At 38.9% G+C, this 23785-nt stretch overlaps 2 protein-coding genes across 19 annotated transcripts in view; both read right to left on the bottom strand.

The window, feature by feature from the left end:
- Nucleotides 1-735: 735 nt before the first annotated feature.
- Nucleotides 736-8181, bottom strand: golt1a (golgi transport 1A). The gene is made up of 5 exons (XM_077573922.1): nt 8157-8181; nt 7862-7953; nt 7600-7778; nt 883-946; nt 736-765 (listed from the first exon to the last, which is right to left on the bottom strand). The coding sequence occupies exons 1-5, from the start codon at nt 8179-8181 to the stop codon at nt 736-738; spliced, it is 390 nt and encodes a 129-aa protein (XP_077430048.1).
- Nucleotides 8182-13060: 4879 nt separating this feature from the next.
- The window catches only part of plekha6 (pleckstrin homology domain containing, family A member 6), a 135278-nt gene continuing 124553 nt past the window's right edge, over nt 13061-23785 (bottom strand). For 17 of the 18 annotated variants that reach the window (XM_077573053.1, XM_077573054.1, XM_077573058.1 and 14 more), the window contains 2 exons: nt 20000-20103; nt 13061-16750 (listed from right to left, as the gene is read on the bottom strand). In XM_077573053.1, coding sequence (XP_077429179.1) covers nt 20018-20103 — 86 coding nt within the window. In that variant the 3' untranslated portion in view covers nt 13061-16750; nt 20000-20017. The remainder of the gene's footprint in view (nt 16751-19999; nt 20104-23785) is intronic. The other variant, XM_077573050.1, reaches the window with a different exon arrangement.

Genomic DNA, 23785 nt, shown 5'->3' with positions numbered 1-23785 from the left:
TCGCTGGTGCAACTTCCATTTCAAGCATGTCACAGATTTTGCAAGTCAAACCTCGTCAAAATTCGTCCAAAAGACAACATCAATTATCGCTACAATTCATTTATTTATTTTTAATTTTGGCAGTTTTGGTCCATACTGCTAGATCGAAATGTTATTCAAATGAATAAACGTGTCCTTAGTTGGACGTTGCAAACTACCTTTCATTGGTCGAGTGAGTGGGTCGGCCAACAAAGAAGTCTCGCTGGCTTGCATTGAAGAGCTAAAGCAATGAACGACTATCTGGTCCACTGTCACCTCGACTTCTTGTTGAGCAACACAAGTCGCAAGAAACAACATGCGATCGGGAGAGTCACCCTTCCCCACGGCATTCATCACACGCATTTAAGAGATTTGATCGTCCCTTTAGGAACGCTACGGAGACTTACCTTGCTTTCTTTATAGGCGTTTCACATTGCTCGGCAGAGAGCCAGCTGTCGCACTGAATGCATTGTGACATAAATAACAATGGTGGCGTACATCCAAATAAAGTTTCTACAAAACGTATTCAACTGGAAATGATTTTTGAAAAATGAATCTCATATTTATGTTAGTAACAACCAAATAAATTGCATAGCAGAATTGTCATTACAGTCGTGGTTCCTTTTCAGCAAGTGGTTGAAAGTATCTTCTCTAGTATCTAAGCAACTGTCCATCAGGCTTGTGAAATTTCCAGTGTGTGAGTGCTGAAATGTACTCTCAGACCATACTGGAACCACTCTGCAAAAACTGTGAAGAAGGAAAAATAAATAAATAAATTTATTACCAATCTGAATGAGAGTCAAAAGTTTTGGAAAAGTGAGATGAAGACTATTGTGTGTTGAGCTCCTTAGAAAACATTCTTACAACAGTGAGGAATGGGATGTTTACCACTGACAGCACAAATCCCAGGGCCATTGGAAAGAAAGATCTATGGATAGAAAGTCAACAGCTTTTTAAAAACTTTGATGCAACATGCATACACACAATTTGAGCTCTGCATTTCATCCATCACAGTGAACACAGCAAACTCTGTTATGACCCTGTGGGTCATTTATTGTTTTGTATCTGTGCTGCAATAGTGTGTGTGTGTGTGTGTTTGGATCGAGTGAGAGCAGGTGTTGCCCATTTAGCCTCCTTGCTGCTGTGACCTGCACTCTGCCTTCTCTCCAGCCAGCCCACCACTGGGAAATGCCAGCAAACTGTGTGTTTTGTTAAACTTTATTAAGCAATACTCAGGCCCCGTCCACACGAAAGCCAGTTTCAATGTATCCTCACAAGTTTCTAACCATTTAAGCCGTTGGTCCACATGACGGCGCGGTTTCAGAGCTTGAAACAGATCACTTTTTAAACCGGGCTCCAGAGTGGAAAGATTTCAATACGTGCCCCGTACGCGTCCCTCTGGATACCTTATGCAGGATACTCCTTCAGCGATGACATAATGGCCGCAGCTCGATGACGACGCATATAGGATGATGACGTATGCACCAATTCTCGCGTGACTGCGCGGGAACCATCAGTCTGTCAACAACAATGGCGGATAGCCGTGTTGTGTGCATTTTGCACAGCCTCCTTAGCTTATGCTTTTGCAGCAAAATATTTTGCTTCTTTATTCCCACGTTCAACAAGTGGTGTTGTACTTGAATCACCCGCCATTGTCACTTCTCCAGTGTTTGTCTTTTTCATGCTGCTTTGATACATGCAAAGCCATGTTTGTTCTGTAGATTGCAATTAAGTTTTTAAAAAAAAATTGTCCGTCTTCTTCGCTGATTCTTCTTCTACGCTGTCTGTTAACTCCCTGTGCTTGTGCTACAGCGCCACTCCAGACTTGGCATATACATTACAGCCGTTAAACTCAGCGTCCTCAGCGTCTTCTTTGGGCACATGAAAGTCTTGAAATGCTTCTGTGTGTACGAGATTTGTTTGAGGAACGAAGCCGGCTTTGCTTCCGTCTGGACAGGGCCTCAGATGGCCAGAATGTGTGTCTTGTTTGTAGCTTATACAAATCAGTAACGTTAGTTACCTTCATTGTACATACTTATAAATAAGAATGACATTGAGCAGTGGTAGGGGGAGAAGCCATTTTCTTTTGCAAACCTTTTTTCTCCTTTTTTTCCCCCCCCCTTTTAGGAGTTAGCATAGTTCCTTTGTCATTTGTTTTCTTTTGTTTTTGTTGACTGTTAGGGAAGGTAGGGTTTACTTAGGGTGTTTTGTTTATTATGTTGGCATTTTCTCCCCCTGAAGACAATAAACTGCTCTTTATGAACTGAGATTTTTGCTGTTGCTGGCCTTACTGGAGTTGGGAACAGGGCCAGCCTTTACAGCTAAGCAGCTGCTTAGGGCCCCCTGGCCACTAGGGGGCCCCCAATCTGGCAACTCAATTTTATATGTTTTTGGTGATGTTATTAAGAATCGATTAGAATCTAAACTAACATTCTGATTATCCTGGAATCGTTCGCATTTTAGTTAATTTTTTTTATGGTGCTTGAGAGCCTTGTCCGCCGACCACAAGAACTACTTGCTGAGACCAATGAAAAAGAAAAGTGGAAACGCGCGCATTGCCAGTGTCCTCAATGGACCTTTTTTTCACAAAAAACGGTATATACGTCATCATTGCGGCGCTCAGCTTCCAATTCTTATATGAAGCCCTAAAAACAAGATTGATCCGATTGATCACAGAAAATGTTGTGTTTGGACTATGGAAACAGACATACTACCAAATGAAAGATTGAACTCTCATCTTTCATCAGAAAAAAAAGTTTGTTTCTACCTTATTCCGTTCTTCAGTAATCAACAATAGAAAATGGTTAGTTTCACCGAAATGCTCTGTTTTGAAACAAAAAGCGGAGAAAAAGAGCTTTTTGTGAAACAATTTTATTTCATGCACTCTAGTGAATTCTACACTTCTTTTTGTCCATGAATGATGCCACAAACACCTAAATAGTGCTTTACTTCTGTAAAACACTTACCACCAACAATGAAAAAGTGTTTTTAGATATAAAATACGTTTATTTCCATTCAACAGTGTAACAATTTGACAAAACAATTTCGCAAACTATTTACAAATGTGTGCAACTGTGGTGCTATTTACAATTATGTGGATGTTTCAAATACAGTTTTTCTTTTTGTAACACTCCCCTGCGTGCAAGGAGAGGGAGCAGGATTTGCACAACAGAATAGTTTCACTACCGATTGTCCCTTTTGCGTGCAGACGTTACACTTTCTTGACGGCCTTTTTTTCCGGGGAATAGCAAGTAGCAGACTGTACCCACTGCTCCGATGAATATGCATTGGACTCGGGGCACTCTTCGTCGTCCGATTGAACGTCCGCCTGAGCGTGCTCGGTTGTGCTCCGCGTTTTCCGGTGTTAGCATCGCTAGCCCGTGAACCTTTATGACGTCGTCATAGCCGCCGCGTCAGCGCTTCCAACTTCGGCATCAACCTCGGAGTCACCATCATCATCATGGATGATGATCATCGTCATCATCAATGTGCTCTTTAGCGTTGGTCGATGCCTTTCGTCTTTGAAAAAAATTCCCAAGTGTTAGCTGCCTGCAACCGGTCGCCATTGTTCGCTTCTTCAGCCATCTAGCTCCGCCTCACGTCTTCTACTGCCGCGTCAATGCTTCCAACCTCGGAGTCACCATCATCATCATCGATGATGATCATCGTCGTCATCAATGTGCTCTTTAGCGTTGGTCGATGCTTTTCGTCTTTGAAAAAAAATGCTCGAGCGTGAGCTGCTTGCAACCGGTCGCCATGTTCTCTTCCCTTCCCCAGCCATTGTCCCCTCTAGCTCCGCCTCACGTCTTCTACTGACGCCTACCCAATCTTGTCAAAAGAGAGTCATTGCTGCCATCTAGGGGCCAAAAATAGTCATTAGGCTAACTAGATCTGCTTGAAACTTTCACCACAGCTGGCCAAGGCTTTGCTCCACCCGTTTAAAAAAAATAAAAAATAAAAAATGGAGAACGTCTTTTAACGTCCTTGGTCCTCCGTAGGTTTTTACTAAACGTCATTTAACGTTTTTGGCAGTCAAAGAGTTAAGCGTTTTCCTCTTTAAGCGATGTGACAAATATGCGCATCTATGGAGAGCAAGACATATTTATAGTATATGCCTATAAAATCACAAATATTGCGTCGAGCACTTTCATATTTTCAGAGACTACTGTGGCCATACGTAGATACTAGGGGTGGAACAGTTCACAAAATCCACAGTTTAGTTTTCGGTTTTGTGCTGACGGTTCTCAGTTCAGTTTGGTATGCAGTTAACCTTGTTTTGCAAGAGGAATTCTCGCAGTATTTGTGAGTTCACAAAAAACATCTTGTACCGAGCCCGTTGATATCCACCAGGGCTGGACTGGCCATCTGACATACAGGGCAGATGCCCGGTGGGCTGGTGTCTTTTGGGGCTGATGTGGTGCTATTCAATTATTATTTTTCCTCCATTTTACCCCAAGAGACTGGCCCACACTTTAGAGGGAGCAGCCATTAATCCATTTACAATATAGAGAGCAAATTGAACCAATAAAAATCAGTGGTAGAGCTACGTGTCCAGAGCTGCTTTTCACCGATCCGAACCACCAATCACAGAGCAACATTGCGTTTGGGGCGTGATATGCAGCTGTGATGAAATTAGGAAGTGCCGACGTTGGGGCAAACAAACAAACCAAACATGGACGAATGGACGCTGCAATTAATTATGTTCTTGCAGAATTACTCACAATTTCCTTTTTGAATGTTCAAGCGAGAGGCGCTTCGTGCATTTTTAGCTGGTAAAGATGTTTGTGCTTCTCCCCCCCTTTGACGTCATTTTCGTCCGTGATTGGTCAAAACAAACGTGCACAATACCGCATCGTCCAATCAGCTCAAAGTATTGTACAGAATGTCCCGCCTTTCCCGAGCAAATAACTGTGGAGCAGTCCCAGATTGATATTTTTGAGAACTCCCTTGAGTGAATCACAATATCAATCTGGCTATTTCCAGGTTAGTATGCAGTGACTTAAAAAAAAAAAAAGTTCTTGGAGTTAAAAGTGAAAGTGTATATTAGTCACAGCTAATTATTATTATTATTATTATAGTTGTTGTTGTATTATCATTTAAATTATTATCATTATTCTGTTTATACCAGTGGTATATAGTGTCAGGCATAACAAATAACTGCTCTTCTTCTGGATGTCAAATGGTAAAACCAACTTGTCTGTTGCCGTTCATACGACAAATGAAGTCATGGTTACCTGCAAATATATCAGCTTTGTGTTTGTTCAACTATACAAGCCCAGATTTCACACTAAGTACATTTGTGACTAAACTGAGTTAAGATCATTATTTCAGTATGAAAACTTTTTATTTGTGTTTGCTGGTTTACCGTGAGGTTTTTTTTCTTCACTTATAAGCGCCTTAGTTCCACAGGTTTAAAACAGCTTTTCCTGGTTGATTTTTATTTTTATTCTTGATTTTTATTTTTACTCAGATTTTTAATTGACCGTTTTTTATTTTATTTACTGTGTACCTCCTTTGCTTTTATTGTTGCCTGTACTTTATTTTATAAATGTAAAGTGCATTATTTTATAAATGTAAAGTGCATTATAAATAAAATCTATTATTATTATTATTATTATAACACTGGCTATATCACTAATCTTAACATTACTCTCAGATCAAATTACAATTTTACTATTATAATTATAAAATGAAATTATTAAATAAGTCTTATTTGATGAGCATAAGACATAGATGTGTCATAAGTCATATCTAATATGGCTAGAGTAATGTGTCGTGTTATTACTCAGTTTACATGATGTGTGAATGAGCTCAGTTGATGCTCGAAGTATGCAACCTCATCTCTTCATTCATGTTCTAAACACCACCACACTGGATTTCTGTCAGTAAGGTGGGGCTTTAGGACCCAGATGCGGGAAGGCAGAGCAAGGAGGCCGAGGTGTAGTCCAAGAAAAAAGGTTTTAATTTCTAATGAAAAAAAAGCTATCTTCAAAGTACAAAATAGATTGAACTAACAAAACATGAATCTAAACATGGCTAAACAACTTAGGCAAATCTAACAGCATGACATGGTTCCTGACAAGGCAAAAAAGGACAGCGTGACGTGAAGAAAGACTTACAACAACAGCAACAATGAACCGACAAAGACAGGGGGGAGACACCTGACTAAATACACCAACACTAATGACATAACAAGACACACCTGGCTCAGGGCACTGATTGGATGACACATGAGGGTAATGGGGACACAGGTGGAAACAATCAGGAGTCAACTTTCAAACTAAAACAGGAAATGACAAGACAAGGGGAACACACAAGCAAAACAGAAGCTAAACGTGACAGGAACTAAACATGACTAGAAATAAACATGACAATTTCAAATGAAACGGACGCGCTTTGGTTGCAGACTTACACTTTTATTTTGAGGGGATTTTTCTACCAGTTATTTTTCACAACTGACTTACTTTATCATTAACTGTATTTCATTACAGTTACAGGAAAAAACATGTAATCAGATTACAGGTACATTTATTAAAAATGGGGATTACAATTTCTACGATGAGAGAGAGTGCGAAAGAGGGCAAGAGAGAGAGACAGAGACAGAGCGAGAGAAAGAGAGAGGACAGAGCGAGAGGGACAGAGCGAGAGAGAGCGCGTGCACGCCCGCGCAAGTGGGACCGTTGCTACATGTCGGGGAGGTGGGAACAAACAAACTGACTAGTCGTGTCCTCCACACGTGGGCAGTTTGAAAAAGCTTCTATCTATCTATCTATCTATCTATCTATCTATCTATCTATCTATCTATCTATCTATCTATCTATCTATCTATCTATCTATCTATCTATCTATCTATCTATCTATCTATCTATCTATCTATCTATCCATCCATCTATCTTCCAAAACAGCATATGGTCTTCAATCAATCAATCAATAGCCTACATGCTTTTTAATTACACAAGGATTTTTGCTATATGTAGGCTGTCTGGGTCCCTATCACAAATAGCAGGGGCACATTGTATAAAATATATATTGTGGTGAGATTTATTTTTATTTTGTCTTCATGAGCATACTCAATATTGGAGTAATCCAAAAGTAATCAAGTTACATTACTTTAACTCTTTGACTGGCAGACGTTTTCAGAAAAGGGATGCCGTCAGTGCCAGCCGATTTAAGCATTTTGACTGATCTTTCGAGGTCCACAGAAAATGTTGTGTTTGGACTATGGAAACACACATACTACCAAATGAAAGATTGAACTCTCATCTTTCATCAGAAAAGAAAAGTTTGTTTCTACCTTATTCCATTTTTCAGTAATCAACAATAGAAAATGGGTAGTTTCACCCAAATGCTCTGTTTTGAAACAAAAAACGGAGAAATCATTATTTACTTATTTTCAGGGAATCAAACTAAACAACTAATACTAAAACAAACAAACAAACAAACAAACAAAAAGATTCAATTCTGCCTGAACTCTTTTTGTATGTCAGAGAAAAATAATACAAATGTATTACATTAATCAGGTGCACACATTTCGTCATTAAAATTATTTTCTTCATTAATTTGTTAATGTTTGTAACTGACCTGAATAAAAGGATGAAGCCATAAGCCTCCACCAGCATACCAATAAATGGCCAACGGCACAGCACCAGTGACACACCTCCCAGGAAGAAGAACGACCCTCGGAACTTATGTCTTTGGAAGAAGAAGTTAAATGTCCTCCTCAAACCTATGATGAATGTTAAAACTGTCAAAAATAAAATCTGTAGGGAGAAAATAAATGATGAAAAATTACCTGCAATTTATCTGTCATATTACCAAAATGGTAAAATAAAATACAGCTTACATTCCCAAAGGCCAGCAAAACAAAATCAAAGTACAGCAACACACCAAACAGTAGAAAAAATAAACCAAATCCCACCAGACCAATTCCAATCTCTGGAAGACAAATACACAAAAAAATTATTTAAACAATTGCATCTACTCATTTATGTCATTTATGTATATTTTAAAAGTCTTTTTAGGTGAATTGTTTAGAATCAAGCCACTGAGGTCGGCCCATTTAACACTCACTTTCTAGGAAATGTGTTGTATTGCTATACTTTATAATGAAAAAGAAAACAAACTTACTGCAGACTTACTCTGAAACTCCGTAATGGCAGCCATGGAAATCCTCTTTTATCGTTTCTCTTCCAGTTACTACCAGCATTTATTTTCAATGACAGAGTGCTTTCTTTTTCTAATCTGACCTTTGAGTGCTGATTGTGTCATGTAGCACACAGTCTCCCTGCAGTAAATAGTGATGTTGTTATCAGACGATCATTTACTGTGTATAGTTTTTCTGCGTTTATTGGTCTGTTTCATCTTCATAGCTGGTACTCCAACAATTATACTCTTAAAGCTTAGCTAATCGGTTCTATATTAACATAGCATACTGTTACTCTTGCTGTAATTTTATTATTATTATTAAATATTTATAAGTATTTTTCATATTATACAGTCACCTTGAGGACAATAACACTAAAAACATTATTACTATCATATGTAAATTGTTTTCTATCTTAAACAAGACCAGTAGTGATGTGAAAAAGACACACACGCACGCTATCTCATGTGAGAGTAATCGCCCCACAAAACAAGAGTGATAGCAAGCTAGCAACCAATGTTAGAAAATGTATCTTTAAAGTTGCAGAGGTGCATTGAGATGTAAAACAACTTGAAATAAATAAAAACAATTCCAGCAAACAGCGAGTGAATTTAGGATCCCAATGGGACTAAATTTTCTTCAGTAAACAGGTGTCACTTTACGTCATGTTTTGGGTGTCTGTAACTCGATGTCTTGCTTTATGCATGTGAGATTGAAGTTGCTTTAGCGTGACGTCATCATCCACTGGAGATCTTCCCAAGAATGTGATCATCATTTTCCATTCTGCAAGTGATGGCACATTAATTCAAATCATATCTAAAAACACAATAACATTTATATTTTCATAGTTTTAAATGCAGTTTATTATTATTTTGTTTTACTTTGTTTGTGCTTGTATTTTTAATGTTTTATTTCGTGACACCGTGACTGGTGTCAGAAACAATGACTTCTCAGCCTGTACTGTTGTGATTTGTGTCTGTCATACTTGGGTTAGTTGTTTTGGCTTTGTGTCCTGTCTTCCTGGTTGGGTTGTTTGCACCTGTACTCGTCATCCTGTTCCCTTGTCGTCCAATCATCTCCCCCAGCCACTTGTGTCTTGTCCAGGTGTCGCACGTTGTCTTGTCAGTTGGCTTGTATTTAGTTCCCTGGTTTTGTTCAGTCTTGGTTGGATCATTGACGCTGTCACCACTCTTGTGTTTTGTTGTTGATTTTTGGTATTTTCGTAACTTTGCTGATTTGGTTTATTTAGAGTTTTACGCAGTTCCCCTGTTAGTGTTTTTTGTTAAATAAATTGTTTTCAGTATTACATGCATCCCTGCCGTGGTTCTCCTGCCTGAGAGAGAGCGAGTGGGACCGTTGCTACATGTCGGGGAGGTGGGAACAAACAAACTGACTTGTCGAGTCCTCCACACGCGGGCAGTTTGAAAAAGCTTCTATCTATCTATCTATCTATCTATCTATCTATCTATCTATCTATCTATCTATCTATCTATCTATCTATCTATCTATCTAATCAACCAACCAATCTATAGCCTACATGCGTTTTAATTACACAAGGATTTTTGCTATTTGTAGGCTGCCCGGGTCCCTTTAACCCCCGCAAATAGCAAGGGCACATTGTATAGAATATATATTGTGGTGATATTTATTTTTATTTTGTCTTCATGAGCATACTCGGTATTGGAGTAATCCAAAGTAATCAAGTTGCATTACTTTAATATTATGGTACTTGGATTACGTTACTAACTACATTCTTTTTTAGCAGGTAACTTGTAACTGTAACGGAATACATTTTAAAAGTAACCCTCCCAACCCTGTCAAAGGAGGTTAGGTGCCCAACGTATTACTCTATGATAGGTGGTTTCAATGCAATAGTAAGCAACTCTGTTCACAGATGATTACTTTACTTTGCTCCTCCTGTTCTAATGAATGGCTTTTTTCCCCCCCACTTAATCGGTGATTATATTTTATTGTGGTCACAAAACGCGTTACGGGAATCAGTAATTGGAAAAATATTGCCAATATATGCCAAAATGTATTGCATTAACTCATTATATTACTTCATTACTGACTAAACGTAATATATTACAGCAAAAATGTTTTCATTATTTTGATAGTAACGGTAATATTTTTTATTCTGGCTTTCAAGTTACCACAGTGACTCCTTTCACCTTTATTATGGGACTGCGCTGCTGCTCCGCGCAGAGCAAGCAGGCACATATTGTTATTCTACCTAGGACAGTGGTTTATTATTATGGAACTGCTGAGCGTAGCAAGCAAGCAGCACATATTACTATTCCTAGAAAAAAGGGATTATTATTATTATAGCACACCGATTTTTCCGCAAGAATGCGGCCCGTACCGTAGATCGCACCGGGACAAATGAGGTATCAAACGATGCGGCTCGATCTGACTCGGTGCGGCATTATTTTTCTAGGAATTCCCACTTACCATGGCAACGCAATACCCCAAAAACTACCCCAAAAAGTGCCATAGGAATGAATGGGAAATGGAAAGAAAAAATCACACATCAAGCACCTTTTTCCAAGACACGCTGTGCACGCATACGTTATCCGACCGATACGAATTTTAGCTCATTTTGTAAGAATTTTTCCCATCTTTAGCTCAGTGTCGAAATTTTTTTTAAGGAATGAAAGCTCTCCCCTCTCTGCGGGTTCAAAGACAGTGAGTCATATAGCATTTTAACACACTCTGTTTTAGCTAATTGCTAAAACAGAGTGTGTTAAAATGCTAGAGCCAGTTAAAACGTAACGTGGCAGCCTTCACATCACGCTAAAATAACATATACACATACAACCAGAAAAAAGAATCCCCTGCACACTGACAGAACTTCACTCAATGATTTTATTTGAGGGAAACAACACGTTTCGTGTTGAGCAATTTTTTGTTGTTTCCCTCAAACTAATTGAGTGCAGTTCTGTCAGTGTGCGGTGGATTCTTTTTTCTGGCTGTCATACACGAGCTCCAAGCTCCTGCTGCCCACCAGCACCTGACCATTGGAGGCTGTGCATAGACACTTCTCCATTAATTAACATATACTCATATTAATGTATCGTATAGTTCGCTCCATTCATGGCGCCTTAGGCGCAAATGCAGCAACTTACCCCAGCCTGGACCAGGTTGAGTGGACCGGGGCGGCAGCAGCACCGCAGGTCGGATGGTCGGCCAAGCCGCCAACACCTGCTTGCCGCAAGCACCACTGCTGGTTGTCTCACAGCTTCGGGCCGAGCTGTAGCCCGGCCTGGACCATGTTGAGTGGATGTGGACCGCGGCGGCGGCCCTAGCATGAAGAGGTGGAACCACTGCCAGCTCTGGGAAGAGTTGCTTCCAACAACCCAACCAGAGAGGCTATGAGGGTACGGGAGCCCTTCACCTCTTTCTTCTCAACAGAGGGGTCAGTCCCATGGCAAGATTATGTGTAGTGCAAGGTACTACACACCCAAAAAGGCTCTTTTAAGAGCCACCCACACATACTATGGAGCAAAATTCCTGCATTACCTTATCGACAACATCATTATTGTATACCTGTTTATGCACACAATGTTAATTCCTATGCAATATCATAATGCACACTAGTTGGGTTTCCATCCACCCATTTTTATTCAAATTTTCAAGAAATGCGAAGATAAAACTGAATGCAAACGCTAGAAATTTGAAAAAGGGCCCAACATTTGCACAAAAAAAAGTTTTTACACTTATAGGTGGTGGATTTTGAAGTGAATTTTGGCTATGGAAACACGTTTTGCAAATAACTGCTAGCAAGACCAGATACATGTCGCACGTTTTAAACGGATATTACGCCATACGTACGTTTGTAGTCCCAAAGCACTGTCAGACAATAAAGTAAGGTATGATATTTGGCGCTTTTAATTTTGGTTCCAGTGTAGTGCTGAACTTTTTGAATGCCATTGAGTCACACAGTCCTGTAAACATGCCAGTTTCAATAAACATGCTAACCAGTGTGTTCTCCTGCTTAGGCTATTCATGTATGTTTACTGACCAGTAGCTTGGTTGCCGGTGGAATAAGTCCGTTATGGTCACAGCAGTCTCTTTGCCTGAATTCCTCGTACACTTTCTTGTGTGCACTTCTCAGATGTACTTTTAAGTTTGTAGGGTTTTTCCCCTTGAGAAATGTGTCGCACATGCGGTCCGTTTCTGTGACCATGAATTTGGTTTTGTCCGAGACACTATCATATTCAAAATAATCTTAAATGGGGCTGTGCCATTTTCTCCCAACTTTCGTCATGCTGCTTTACTATTGTGTGTGTGTTTTTTTAGCTATCAGGCCGTCATTGTGAACGTGTTCGCCACTATTAGACGTAGAGTTGCCGTACATGTCATTGATGTCAAGAAGGCCTTGAATACGGCTGGATTGTGGTTCCATCCTGTTCGGCCTGACCAAGATCCCCACGTAGAAGACCTTTGTGCGGCACCACTGACTTTTCAATTTGGCGCCTGCGGAAGACAGCTGTCCAAGCTGTGTGTGTGTGTGTATGTGTAGTCTTGTTTTTGTTACGTAATGGTGCCAACATTTCGGGATTTCACAGAGTTGTGGGGCCCACCCGTCCATGTGGGGCCATTTTGCTGGGCTCCACAAACATGACGTAAAGTCGAAATGACGTAGGTCGCATACGACGTAATTCGAGGACTCCCTGTATTGTATAATAGAGGACACTGACAGATGAATACTTTCAATTATTTTTGAAAGGGCTTGGGCATGCACTGCATTTATAGCACATTATGACCGCTCACCACTGAGAATACTTTTGAATGTGTGATGAAACCTCTGAAGGCAGATGTTCTAGCCACTTGTCTAATAGTTTGTGTGTATTTAAGGGTTTGCATTGACTAATCTTAAACATGAAAAGACAAAAGTCATTTTGTTTAGCATTTTATTTAGACATACAGCAAGACTTAAGAGCATTATCATCATTATTGTCATAATGAATGCGCTTATTGATGATAAGCAGGTTTCACCTCAGTAGTCTGTGTTTTTGGCAGTGAAATACCTCATTAGCAAGTGGAGTTAAATTATGAGCATACAATTGTACTGTATATTCATTCCAAACAAGACATATTTTATCATACAAAATGCTGTGATGAGTTCTAAAGCATCTGGAAAAAGACATTTGAATACATTCACTTTATTGCAAAGTTTTCTGTCAGCAAGCATATTGTCTCTCTCTCCTCTCTTTTTTTTTATCATTTGCATAGTTTAAGCAGTTTGTAGATTACCCCCCTCAAAGTAGCATTTGTTATACCGTAATAGAAGGATAACCTAATAGATTTGGAAAATACCATATAAACCGGCCAATTATTATTTAACAATTGGGCCCAAATACAAAGTATTTATTTTCAGCTGTGAATGTGACATACCAATTTTCAAAACCATTTGCCACATGTCAGATTCCAATTATTGAAAAATATCCATCTATGTTCAATCCAAAAGAGGAACAAACTTAAAACAAATCTTTTGTTGATGAAAAGTGTAAAAATTACATCTTGTTATTGTTTTTCCATACACGTAAAAATATAAGTATTGTACTGCCATTTTTGAGCACATTCCCTTTCTTCAAAAAAAATACGAAAAGGAATTATTTTTTTTTTTTGTTTTTGCTTAGTGAGGACTTGTAGCGTCACTGCTTACAGCAGAAAATTAATTTCCCCCAATTTTTGTAGCATTTCTTTGAAATCTGTTTTTTACAAAGACAGGCCACTTGGACATCGAGGTGCACAAAGGAAAATGTTATGACTAGCGATAAACAAAACAAAAGTGGAGCATGTTAAACATATTAAATTTGTTTAATTGTACCATTGATTTATCCATCTTAAAAAGGTAGTGTGAAGTTCGATCAATTACATTTTATATTTTGCATCAATATTAACACAGATTAACTTGACTGAATAATTCAGATGGCTGTAAAGTCATGCTTACACGCATCTGCATTTAAGCAGCAGCTTGACACAAAAAAATAACATGTTTAATTGAACATTTCATTTGAAATGTGAGCACAACAAAATAATTCTAACCAAAAAATTACTGGAATTGATTGACTTGTTGAGCCCTATAAAGCTATAAACTGACAAGAAATAAGTGCCATAGTACTGGTAATTGGAAATAAACTCCAAAATTTTGCAACTATACATTATTTATAAGTATTTATATTTATATTTGACCCATTTGTTTTCTTATCTGCATTGATTCAGTTAAAATCAAGGAATCAATCAAATTATGATGGCCATTTTGGTGTTTTTAGAATTATTGGCATTAAATTTATCTTTCAAAACTTTTTTCCACCCTGTGTAGTAACTCATGACATGTAAATGATCATGAACGTCACCATGACCAATCAAAATTGTATCAAATGCGCAAACATTTTAGACATATGGCACTGCATGTTTCCATGAAATGTTACCATTTTCTTATGAGGCAGTATTTTGTAGATACTGTATTTCCTCCTAGCTAACTCACACAGACAATTTTTGAGTTCCACTTCTAAGGACACTTATATTTTCATTGAATTTAAACAAATATCCAACGTTCTAAACGCACAGTATATGTGTAGACAATCAATGGGGTAATTTCTTGAACAATATTTTATGTATGTAAAATATGTCTTTAATAAATGTATGGAGGAGCTACATATCACGGCCAGTTGAGTAATAGTTTTTTGGTTTAAGGCTTTTAAGAGTTGCCTTGATCCGGTCTTTTTGCCTCTCTAAAAGAACACACCACTTATAACTATTTTTCCAGTATTTGTTTAGAAATTGTGTATAAAGAATAAAAGTGCAAATATCTCTGGCATCTAATTGCCTGAACCTTTTTTAAACCGATTAAGTATCTAAATAAGAACATAACGCCATTATTCCTGTCACATGACCGTGATGACGTATCCGGTGCGTAAACAACAACCGCCTTCATTCATTTGAATGGGAGTTTGCTGACGTAATGGGCAAGAAAAATGCCATCTTCTATTGCCAAATACTGTGCCAATTCTGATCGGAGTAATCCTCAGCCCGTCAGGTTTCATGTCATTCATACTGCTTTTAAAGAAGTGATTCTTTCTTTTATAGGGCGTAATTCCCCGTGATGTCCGCCGTAGGATGCAATAATTCCTTGTGAGTCTCTTAGTAGTAATTGCCAGCCATGTTATTATTTGCATGTTTACAGCACGTGATGTACGTCACGATGCTGCACATGGCCGATACTGTACTTAATGCAAAAGTATTCTTAAAAAGCAGAGATGGCAAATCCAGGTCCAGAAAGTAAAAAGCCCTGCCTCAGTTTGACTTTAGCCTCTCGTGCTAGCTAGCTAGCTCCCTAGCAGGTAAACAAGCTCCCTCAGACCTAGCTAGGGAACTAGCTAGCTAGCACCTGGGGCTCAAGCCAAACTGTGGCAGGGTTTTTACTTTCTGGATTTGCCACCTCTGATAAAAAGTACTATAATATCATGATCGCTGAAAATTTTTTTTAGGGAAGAGTTGAAATTAACCATTTCATAGAATAGCTGGTTAGTTTTTAATAAACAGTGTGTTCCTTTAAGATTTGGCTTAGTGTATCTCCACCAGAAACGAAGATGATGTTCATGGACAAATGCTTACTTTTGGATGGATTTGTGGTCTGAAGTCCATGTATCTGATAAACATAGCCTTGCACTTTTTCTTCTTCTTTTTTTCTTCTTTTTTTTTAAACGAAGGCCCAAACAGAATAACAAACCTTTTTTTCCAAGGAGAAAAACAAAAAACAAAAACGTGTCAATGTGAATACCGGTATATGTGCAGCTCCATTCCACTATCCATGTCAATGATACAGAAAAATTTACCCTGACAAGTTTCTTAAACATCTTTGGGTCGCATGAAAGGCTACATATAAATGATAAATTATTATATTAATTTAAAAATGATAGGATTGGAAGGAATCAGGTATCACTGCAATTCAGGAGATAATTTCATTTTTCACAATGACTAAAAGGCTTTTTGTTCGGTCGGTACTCAACCTTCCGATGACTGTCATTGTAGTTTAATAGCCAACCTCAATGAAAACTCATTGCAACTGAAATAACTGGCATGTGTTCTCATTGAGGGTGTGAAGTGTCATTGAACAGTTTAAAATCTTGAAAATGCATGATCTTGTTTTAATGTAAATTGTTCAAGAATTTAACCTTAGTGTGCTAACTTTCTTTCATCTAAAGTCCATTAGTAATCTCTACTTTGTCCTGAGCTACATTATGTTGACATATTACACGTTTTGAAGCATGAGGTATATTACACTTTAGAGCTCTTGTACTGCCCCAAGGAACATACAGTATACTGGCCATTGGTTTGTAGGTAAAGTAAAGAATATTATGACTTGAATGTTGGGGTGTTGATCTTTAAGTCTGTGTAGATTCCTTTGACGTAGAGATGTTTCCTCGTCGGGATGTTGACAGCTTGCCATGCTTTTGTTGGATCAACTGCTTAAAAAAGTTGACGTCACTTTGTTTGTATGAGGTAATCTTCTTTGTCAATTTCACACAGCAAGTCCTCAAAAAGATGCTCCATCAAACTTGACAGCAGACAGGGCTTGGGCTGTTGGAGCAAGAAGTAAAAAAGAAAAAACATAAAAATGGGATGCATTTTTAGATGACCTCCGTGTCCACTGTTACTGACTACTGTCCTTTGTTCCATAGAGGGTTTGGTTACGTCGATATTTATTTCCAGGATGACCACCATACCATAGAGGTGATTCTCACTGGGCCAGGTAGTGTCCCGTATTTGAATGCAGTTAGAGTAAAATGAACGAATTGGACATTAGGGGTTCTGTTTTCATAATCTGGCGCACATGCGTTCAGTGTAAAAATGGGCGTATCTTAATTTTCGTGGCAGCGCAACACAATTCTGAGCTGTTCTGGGCCATCGGTGCGAGCTTGCACAAAATGGCCAAATTAAACATAGAATACATTGATTTTGTATGTATTTGTAAATCCCTTTCAAACTTCATGCAAATTCTCACTCATTTTAAATTTGACAAAAGGACTGGGGAGAGTTTAGGCGTGCTTAAAGGGATACTTGACTCATTGAGCCATTTTCAGCAGTAACAAGTTAATATTTTGTCCAGAATTAATTTGATAACGTCATTATTTTTACATGAAAAATGAAGTTAACAAATTCAAATTCTGTGTTTCACTTACTGTTCTGTGTATACTACTGGATAGCTGATGGCCCATACATGCCCATGCAAGCCGTTGAAGCGACAGAGCGGCCATCTTTAATCCTCCATCTCGCGAGCAGACTACTGTGCAAATGGTAAGTAACTTGTTACATTGAAATGGGCTTACATGTGCACGGGGCCTTAGGTTGTTGTTGTTTTTTTAAGGGATACTTGACTTAATGAGCTATTTTCAGAAGCAAAAAAATTATATTTTGTCCAGAATGAATTTAATAACGTCCTCATTTTTCATGTAAAAAATAATGATCTATATTTCAATACTGTAAATGTATAGGATCGTATGCCGAGAAACATTTCTTGGGGGGTAATATGGCGGCATGGCGGCTTCAAAAGTCTATCGGCTATTCAGATCAGTGGTTAGTCTTCTTCGCTGATTCTTCTTCTATGCTTTCCGTTAACTCCCTGTGGCTGCGCTACAGCACCACTCCGGACTTGGCATATACATTACAGCCGCTAACACTAGAAAAGTGTTTGTATGTGTCCACACCAATGGGTTTAAATCTGACACTTTTCAAAGTGTTACTTTTTTCACACTTAACCAGTGTTAGGCCAACACTGTATAGTGTTAAAATCTACATTGGTATACACTGAGTAGTGTTGAAAGCACTCTACACTTATGTCACTGTTAAACATTTAATTCATGCTACACTTTAGCTGATATATATATATACAGTGTATATATACAGACGCTCCCCTACTTACGAACATTCGAGTTACGAACAACAGTACATACGAACATGTCTGCGCGCATGTCAAAAAATGTTCGGAAAGAGATGCTGTAAGTTAGATTTTTTATTGCGCACCTTTTTCCGAGTACTGTAGTGCTTCTTTCCGCCGCTAATACCGACGCTTGGCGCTGTGAGAGCTCACCAAGCATTGGAGGCTCAGCAACGTGTCGAGGAGGAGGAAGAAGAAGAAACGCCTGTCGCTCATAGATAAAGCCCATCGCACTCTTCGAGCAGCAAGACCCAAATATTGAACGTTGCACAAAGGTTGCAAATCAATTGAATGATGCCATACAGTGCTACCGCATCAATTATGATGAAAAAAGAAGAAAACTGTGCAATCGTAGTTAGATCGCTTCTTTCGACCAGTTTCTAGTAAATCCTCCAAGGAAGATACTCATCAACCCTCATCTTCTTCTCCGCGACCCTCAACTTCTTCCTACATTGAAGTTACGGAGGAGGAAGTAACTTTTGAAGCCCATTCCAGCGACGACGAAGAACCTCTCATGATATAAAATCCTCCTCTTCCTCCTCCTCCTCCTCCATCAAATCCATAAGCATCGAGTACATCTTCCAAAAGTAAGTTAAACTTCATTTTATTTATCTTATTACGTACATGTACATACTGTGTGTGTGTGTCTCTCTCTCTCTCTCTAACATACGTAGTACAGTACTGTACGTATTCTCTTTAAACATAAATTATAATACAAAATATAGCACTGAAGCAACTTACGAACAAATTCACCTTACGAACGATCGCTCGGAACGTAACTCGTTCGTAAGTTGGGGAGCGTCTGTATATATATATATATATATACATATATATATATATATATATATATTATACATATATATACAGGAAAATAAGTATTTCACCCCCTGGTGATTTTGTGAGTTTGACCCTTTACAAAGAAAGGAACGGTCTATAATTTTCATGGTAGGTTCATCTTAACAGTGAGAGACAGAATATTAAAAAAAATCACATTATATTAATTTTAAACATTTATTTGTCTTTTATTGAGGAAAATAAGTATTTCACCCCCTAGCAAAACATGACTCAGTACTTGGTGGAGAAACCCTTGTTGGCAAGCACAGCGGTCAGACATTTCTTGTAGTTGGTCACCAAGTTTGCGCAGATCCCAGGAGGGATTGTGGCCCACTCCTCTTTGCAGATCCTCTCCAAATCCTGAAGATTTCGAGGCTGTTGCTTGGCAACTCGAAGCTTCAGCTCCCTCCACAAGTTCTCTATAGGATTAAGGTCTGGAGACTGACTAGGCCACTCCATAACCTTAATGTGCTTCTTCTTGAGCCACTCCTTTGTTGCCTTTGCTGTATGTTTTGGGTCATTGTCATGCTGAAACACCCATCCACGACCCATTTTCAATATCCTACTTAACATTTTGACAACTGATGGCACGGTACCAGGAGCATCTTGGGGGTTCCGTATCTTGCTTAAGGTTACTTCGACATAGTCACACTGACCTGGGATCAAACCCACACCCTCAGAGTCAGCAGACGGCCACCACTCTTCCACTGATCCATGCCGCCCCAATAACAACAACTGGATGTATCGCTACTGAAATGTCAACAGCGCACTGGAAATTTGTAAATTTTCTCCTTCAATGGAAATGAGGGTGTGGTCAATTTAACACGCAAAATAGTGCTATTCAGGTTACACCCAACATCCACCCCAACACTCAGGACACTGGAAATTTAGCACTAATCAATCTGCTCTGTACATAACCGTACAACATGTATTCAAATGAATATACAGTTAGTTGCTATGTGCTACACTGTTCAACTCAGCCAGTAAAAAAGTGATCCAAGCTATGAGAAGAAACAGGGCTGAACACAGGTTGGGTGTGGTGAAGAACAGTCACTTACCTGGTCCGATTCAGGCATTCATAATGAGGAGGTGGGTAAGTCAGCAGAGGAAGGGGGAGGGTGCAGGCTGGTTGGGGAAGTGGGGGGATCTGGGGCGCACTGGGCTGAAGTGAAATGAAGGTAGGCATAAATGCAACATAAAACATCATATCAGCAAATCAAAAAGAGGAGTAATCTTGAGTGTAGCTAAAAACGTCATCCTCTCCGTTATTGTGACATGCAAACACAAAACATCCTTTGGGTTGTGCCTGTTAATATGCAGGGGTTAGGCTATAAATCTGTTTTAAACAATTCTCAAGTGTTTTTGATGGTCAACTTAATGTGTCTAGTGATTTCTGCTTTGACACGAATTACTGACCTCTATCACTAACCACTTTCTGCAGATATCACACAAAATGTTGTGTGACACTGTTATCTTTCAAATGTAGTGAGATTGAAAGGCCTTCATGTTGCAGTAAAGTTTGTGCAACACTAGACCAGTATCTGTAAATATTATAACAATGCAATGATGGAAATATCATCCTGGATTGATACATCTGTATATTCAACAACATGACAGTTTCATTAGAAAGCACTTTTTGTTATTATTATTATTATTATGTTTTAAATCTAGCTAAAAATGTTGCAACATTGTTCCATCTACCGCAATTGAGAAATTTGGTGAGTTCTCTAGTTATAGCATCATTATTGCAAAAATCTTTTTTGAACAAAGATGAAAGAAATAATCCAGTCATAAATACACTATTGATATATGTTTTAAAACTCGCAGCCATATTAGTGATTACACCATTGTTTCTTAGTTTTCACCCATTTGGGGAAACTCACAGTTTCATTCCTGGCCGGGCAGATCGTGGTTTTAAGTTGTTGGCTGACAGCGCAGCAAATAATTAGTGATTGGTATGTTCATGGGTATTTTACGAACATTTAATGACCTTTATTTGACATGAGACATCCCTAGAATTAAAATAATAATAATAATTTTAACAAATAAAACACTTAATCTCGTCAAATCATGACCATGTTTCACATGTGCCTCCACTCTCCTGCCTTGAGGATGATGTGCTAAAACATGGACAGAGTAAACGGCAAATTAAAGTTCTCTTTGCGTATGGGAATGCCTTCATTTGATATCCTTTTGGAAAAACGTTTCTTACTCTGAGCAAAATTATCAAAACCCAAGTACCTTGTGTAGAAAAGCTTTGTATTTCAGGTAAATTCTCTGCTAACTCAAAGTGCACAACTTTGATTAATTTGGTTGCATTGTCTCAGAGGAAGGTTGAGGTGTCCTCTATACAGTCCTTCCTGGAAATTTTTATGTATGTTACAGTGGAATAGTTAACCTATCTAACTAGAAAAAGTGCAATTTCTGGAGAAATTGGATGGGAATGCTGAACTGCGCCACTGAGCAGTATCAAAGAGTTGGCAATGATTATCAGTTGTATGTATGGAAGTGGGCATGGAAAGTGATACAGTGTTCCCTCGTTTCTCGCATGGTTCACGCAGGCCCGCAGCGCTCGAGTGGAGTTTCGGGGAACAGCGGCGATGCGGTCCCGGTCAAAATGGGTTTATACATCCTGCCTCCTATCTTCATCATTAAAATTAGATTGTCCACCCCGAACCAGTCGTGGCCGATTGAAAATCCTCGGTGTCCTGCATCCCGGAGATAAAGGGCCGGCAAACGACGGATTTTTCCCCGGGATGGGAACCAGGGTAACTTTTTGAAAATCCTCGGTGTCCTGGGATCCATTTCACAAAGCAAGTTTAGTGAGAACTCTGGGTCAAGAAACCCTGAAATGTGGGAAAGTCTGCATTTTCCGTTTCAGAAAGGGAGGTAATTGAAACCAGAGAAAAAGTGGTAATTCTAGCCTGTTTCATAAAAAGAGGTAATTTAAGCTCTCGGTCAGTTACTGTAGTAACATGTTCCATGAAGCAAACCTGGTCGGTTGCAGGTTTTCCACAATGAACCTCGAGGTTTTCTCTGTCCCCACCTCTAAAAATTAAATGTATGGCCTATGTTTATTTTCAATCTTTTTTTTCTCCCCCTCAAAAAAACTTAAACAATGATGGATTAAGCTTAAGGCTGGGAAGTGGGACTTATATTTTATTGCTTATTATTTTATTGATATAATTTTTATATATTAAATTTTTGCCTAAGGCACACCTGTACAGTGTTGGGCAAATTACTTCCAAAATGTAATATATTTCATATTACTAATTACTTGTGTTTAAAAGTAATAAGCTTCTTTACAATATTACCGTCTGGGTAGAGTAATGAGTTACTCAAGTTTAAGTTACTATTAAATTACTTTTTTTGTTGTTTTACTTTTTTTTTAATCAGAGATTTATATAATAATGATTTTGAGATTTAAAAATGAAAATGCTAAATTTGCAACCATAGCTGGTAAAGCTGACTTGTAATGAGGACCTTTAACTATACAGTATAGCATGTGGTATAAGATATCATATTTGTATTAATGTGTATTTTTTTTCAAATGTAGATATTGGAACTGATATTTGGTCCGGTAAATAAATGATCCCAGACTGTACACCATCAACATACTCAAATTGATTTACACACAACACAAGGGAAAGATGAGTTTATATTGCCAATGTGTGTTTCTCTTTTCAATAATACAATGAAATTTTCTGTGTAAAGTAAATTTGGTCATTGATGTAACAAATAATAGTGATATATGAAGTATAATTAATAACTGGTGTAACAAAATGAATGGATGGAAGTGTGTAATAAAAACAAAAATGTCTATGCTACTGCGATTGGCTGGCAACCAGTTCAGGGTGTACCCCGCCCACTGCCCGAAGCCAGCTGGGATAGCCCCCTGCAACCCTTGTGAGGACTATGCGGTTAAGAAAATAGTTGGATGGATGGATGTCTACGCTATGTTCACACTGCAGCAACGTGTCTAATGGTCCTCCCCCTTGCAGTTTGAACATTACAATAAGCTACAATGCCAATTTTTTCTCTTCTGCTGCTCTATAAATCGGATATGTACGCGATGTCTGCACTATGAACAAAAAGTTGTTTTGAGTATCATTGTCAAATTTATAGTTGTCTTTAATTTAATTCCATTTAAAAAAAAAAACATGAAGCATTAAGGCAGAGGTGGGCAATCTCGGTCCTCGAGGGCCGGAGTCCTGCAGGTTTTGGAAGTTTCTCGCTTCCAACACAAGCTGATTCCAATCAACAGGATCGTTATCAGGCTTATGCAGAGCTTCCTGATGAGCTGATCATATATCAGCTGTGTTGGAGAAGGGCAACATGCAAAACCTGCAGGACTTCGGCCCTCGATGCCCACCTCTGCATTAAGGTGACATTTGTGGCAACCCGGCGGTTCATTTATCCCGCGAGGCAATGGCGTGACGTAAGCTATAGTAGACGTTTCCAACTCTCCTTACATCGCCTCATTTCCCCAAAACATTTCCACCTCCTCCTGTCTCAGACTATATAAAATGATAAGACAAGGACTTACATATAAACCCATCTGATAAGGCGATCCGACACCACACGGGACCATATGTACTTCCATAAACATGGTGTCATGTTGCGTCATTTTTTGGATATACGTTTATTTTTTTATTTAAAACGCACACATACAAACAAACAAATATGGTCTCCCAGGCGGGGAAGCTAACCCACGTCAACCTGCATCGTAGGGAAAGTTACGGTACCACTCCGCCACCTGGAGCCCTCTTTTGGGTGTACGTGTATGGAAGTGTTGTTTTAGCGTGACGTCATCAGCCACGCTAGCTCTTCTGCTCAGAGATAGA

Source organism: Vanacampus margaritifer, chromosome 8 (assembly GCF_051991255.1).
Source record: "Vanacampus margaritifer isolate UIUO_Vmar chromosome 8, RoL_Vmar_1.0, whole genome shotgun sequence".
NCBI lineage: Eukaryota > Metazoa > Chordata > Actinopteri > Syngnathiformes > Syngnathidae > Vanacampus > Vanacampus margaritifer.
This window is presented reverse-complemented; position numbering and strand designations above follow the sequence as displayed.

Excerpts from the sequence above, each read along its gene's own strand:
- golt1a (XM_077573922.1), bottom strand. The coding sequence starts at position 8,181 with ATGGCTGCCATTACGGAGTTTCAGA. Across the intron at positions 7,954-8,156 it reads TGCCATTACGGAGTTTCAGA|AGATTGGAATTGGTCTGGTG; the intron begins GTAAGTCTGCAG and ends TTTGTCTTCCAG. Across the intron at positions 7,779-7,861 it reads TTTTGCTGGCCTTTGGGAAT|ATTTTATTTTTGACAGTTTT; the intron begins GTAAGCTGTATT and ends TTCTCCCTACAG.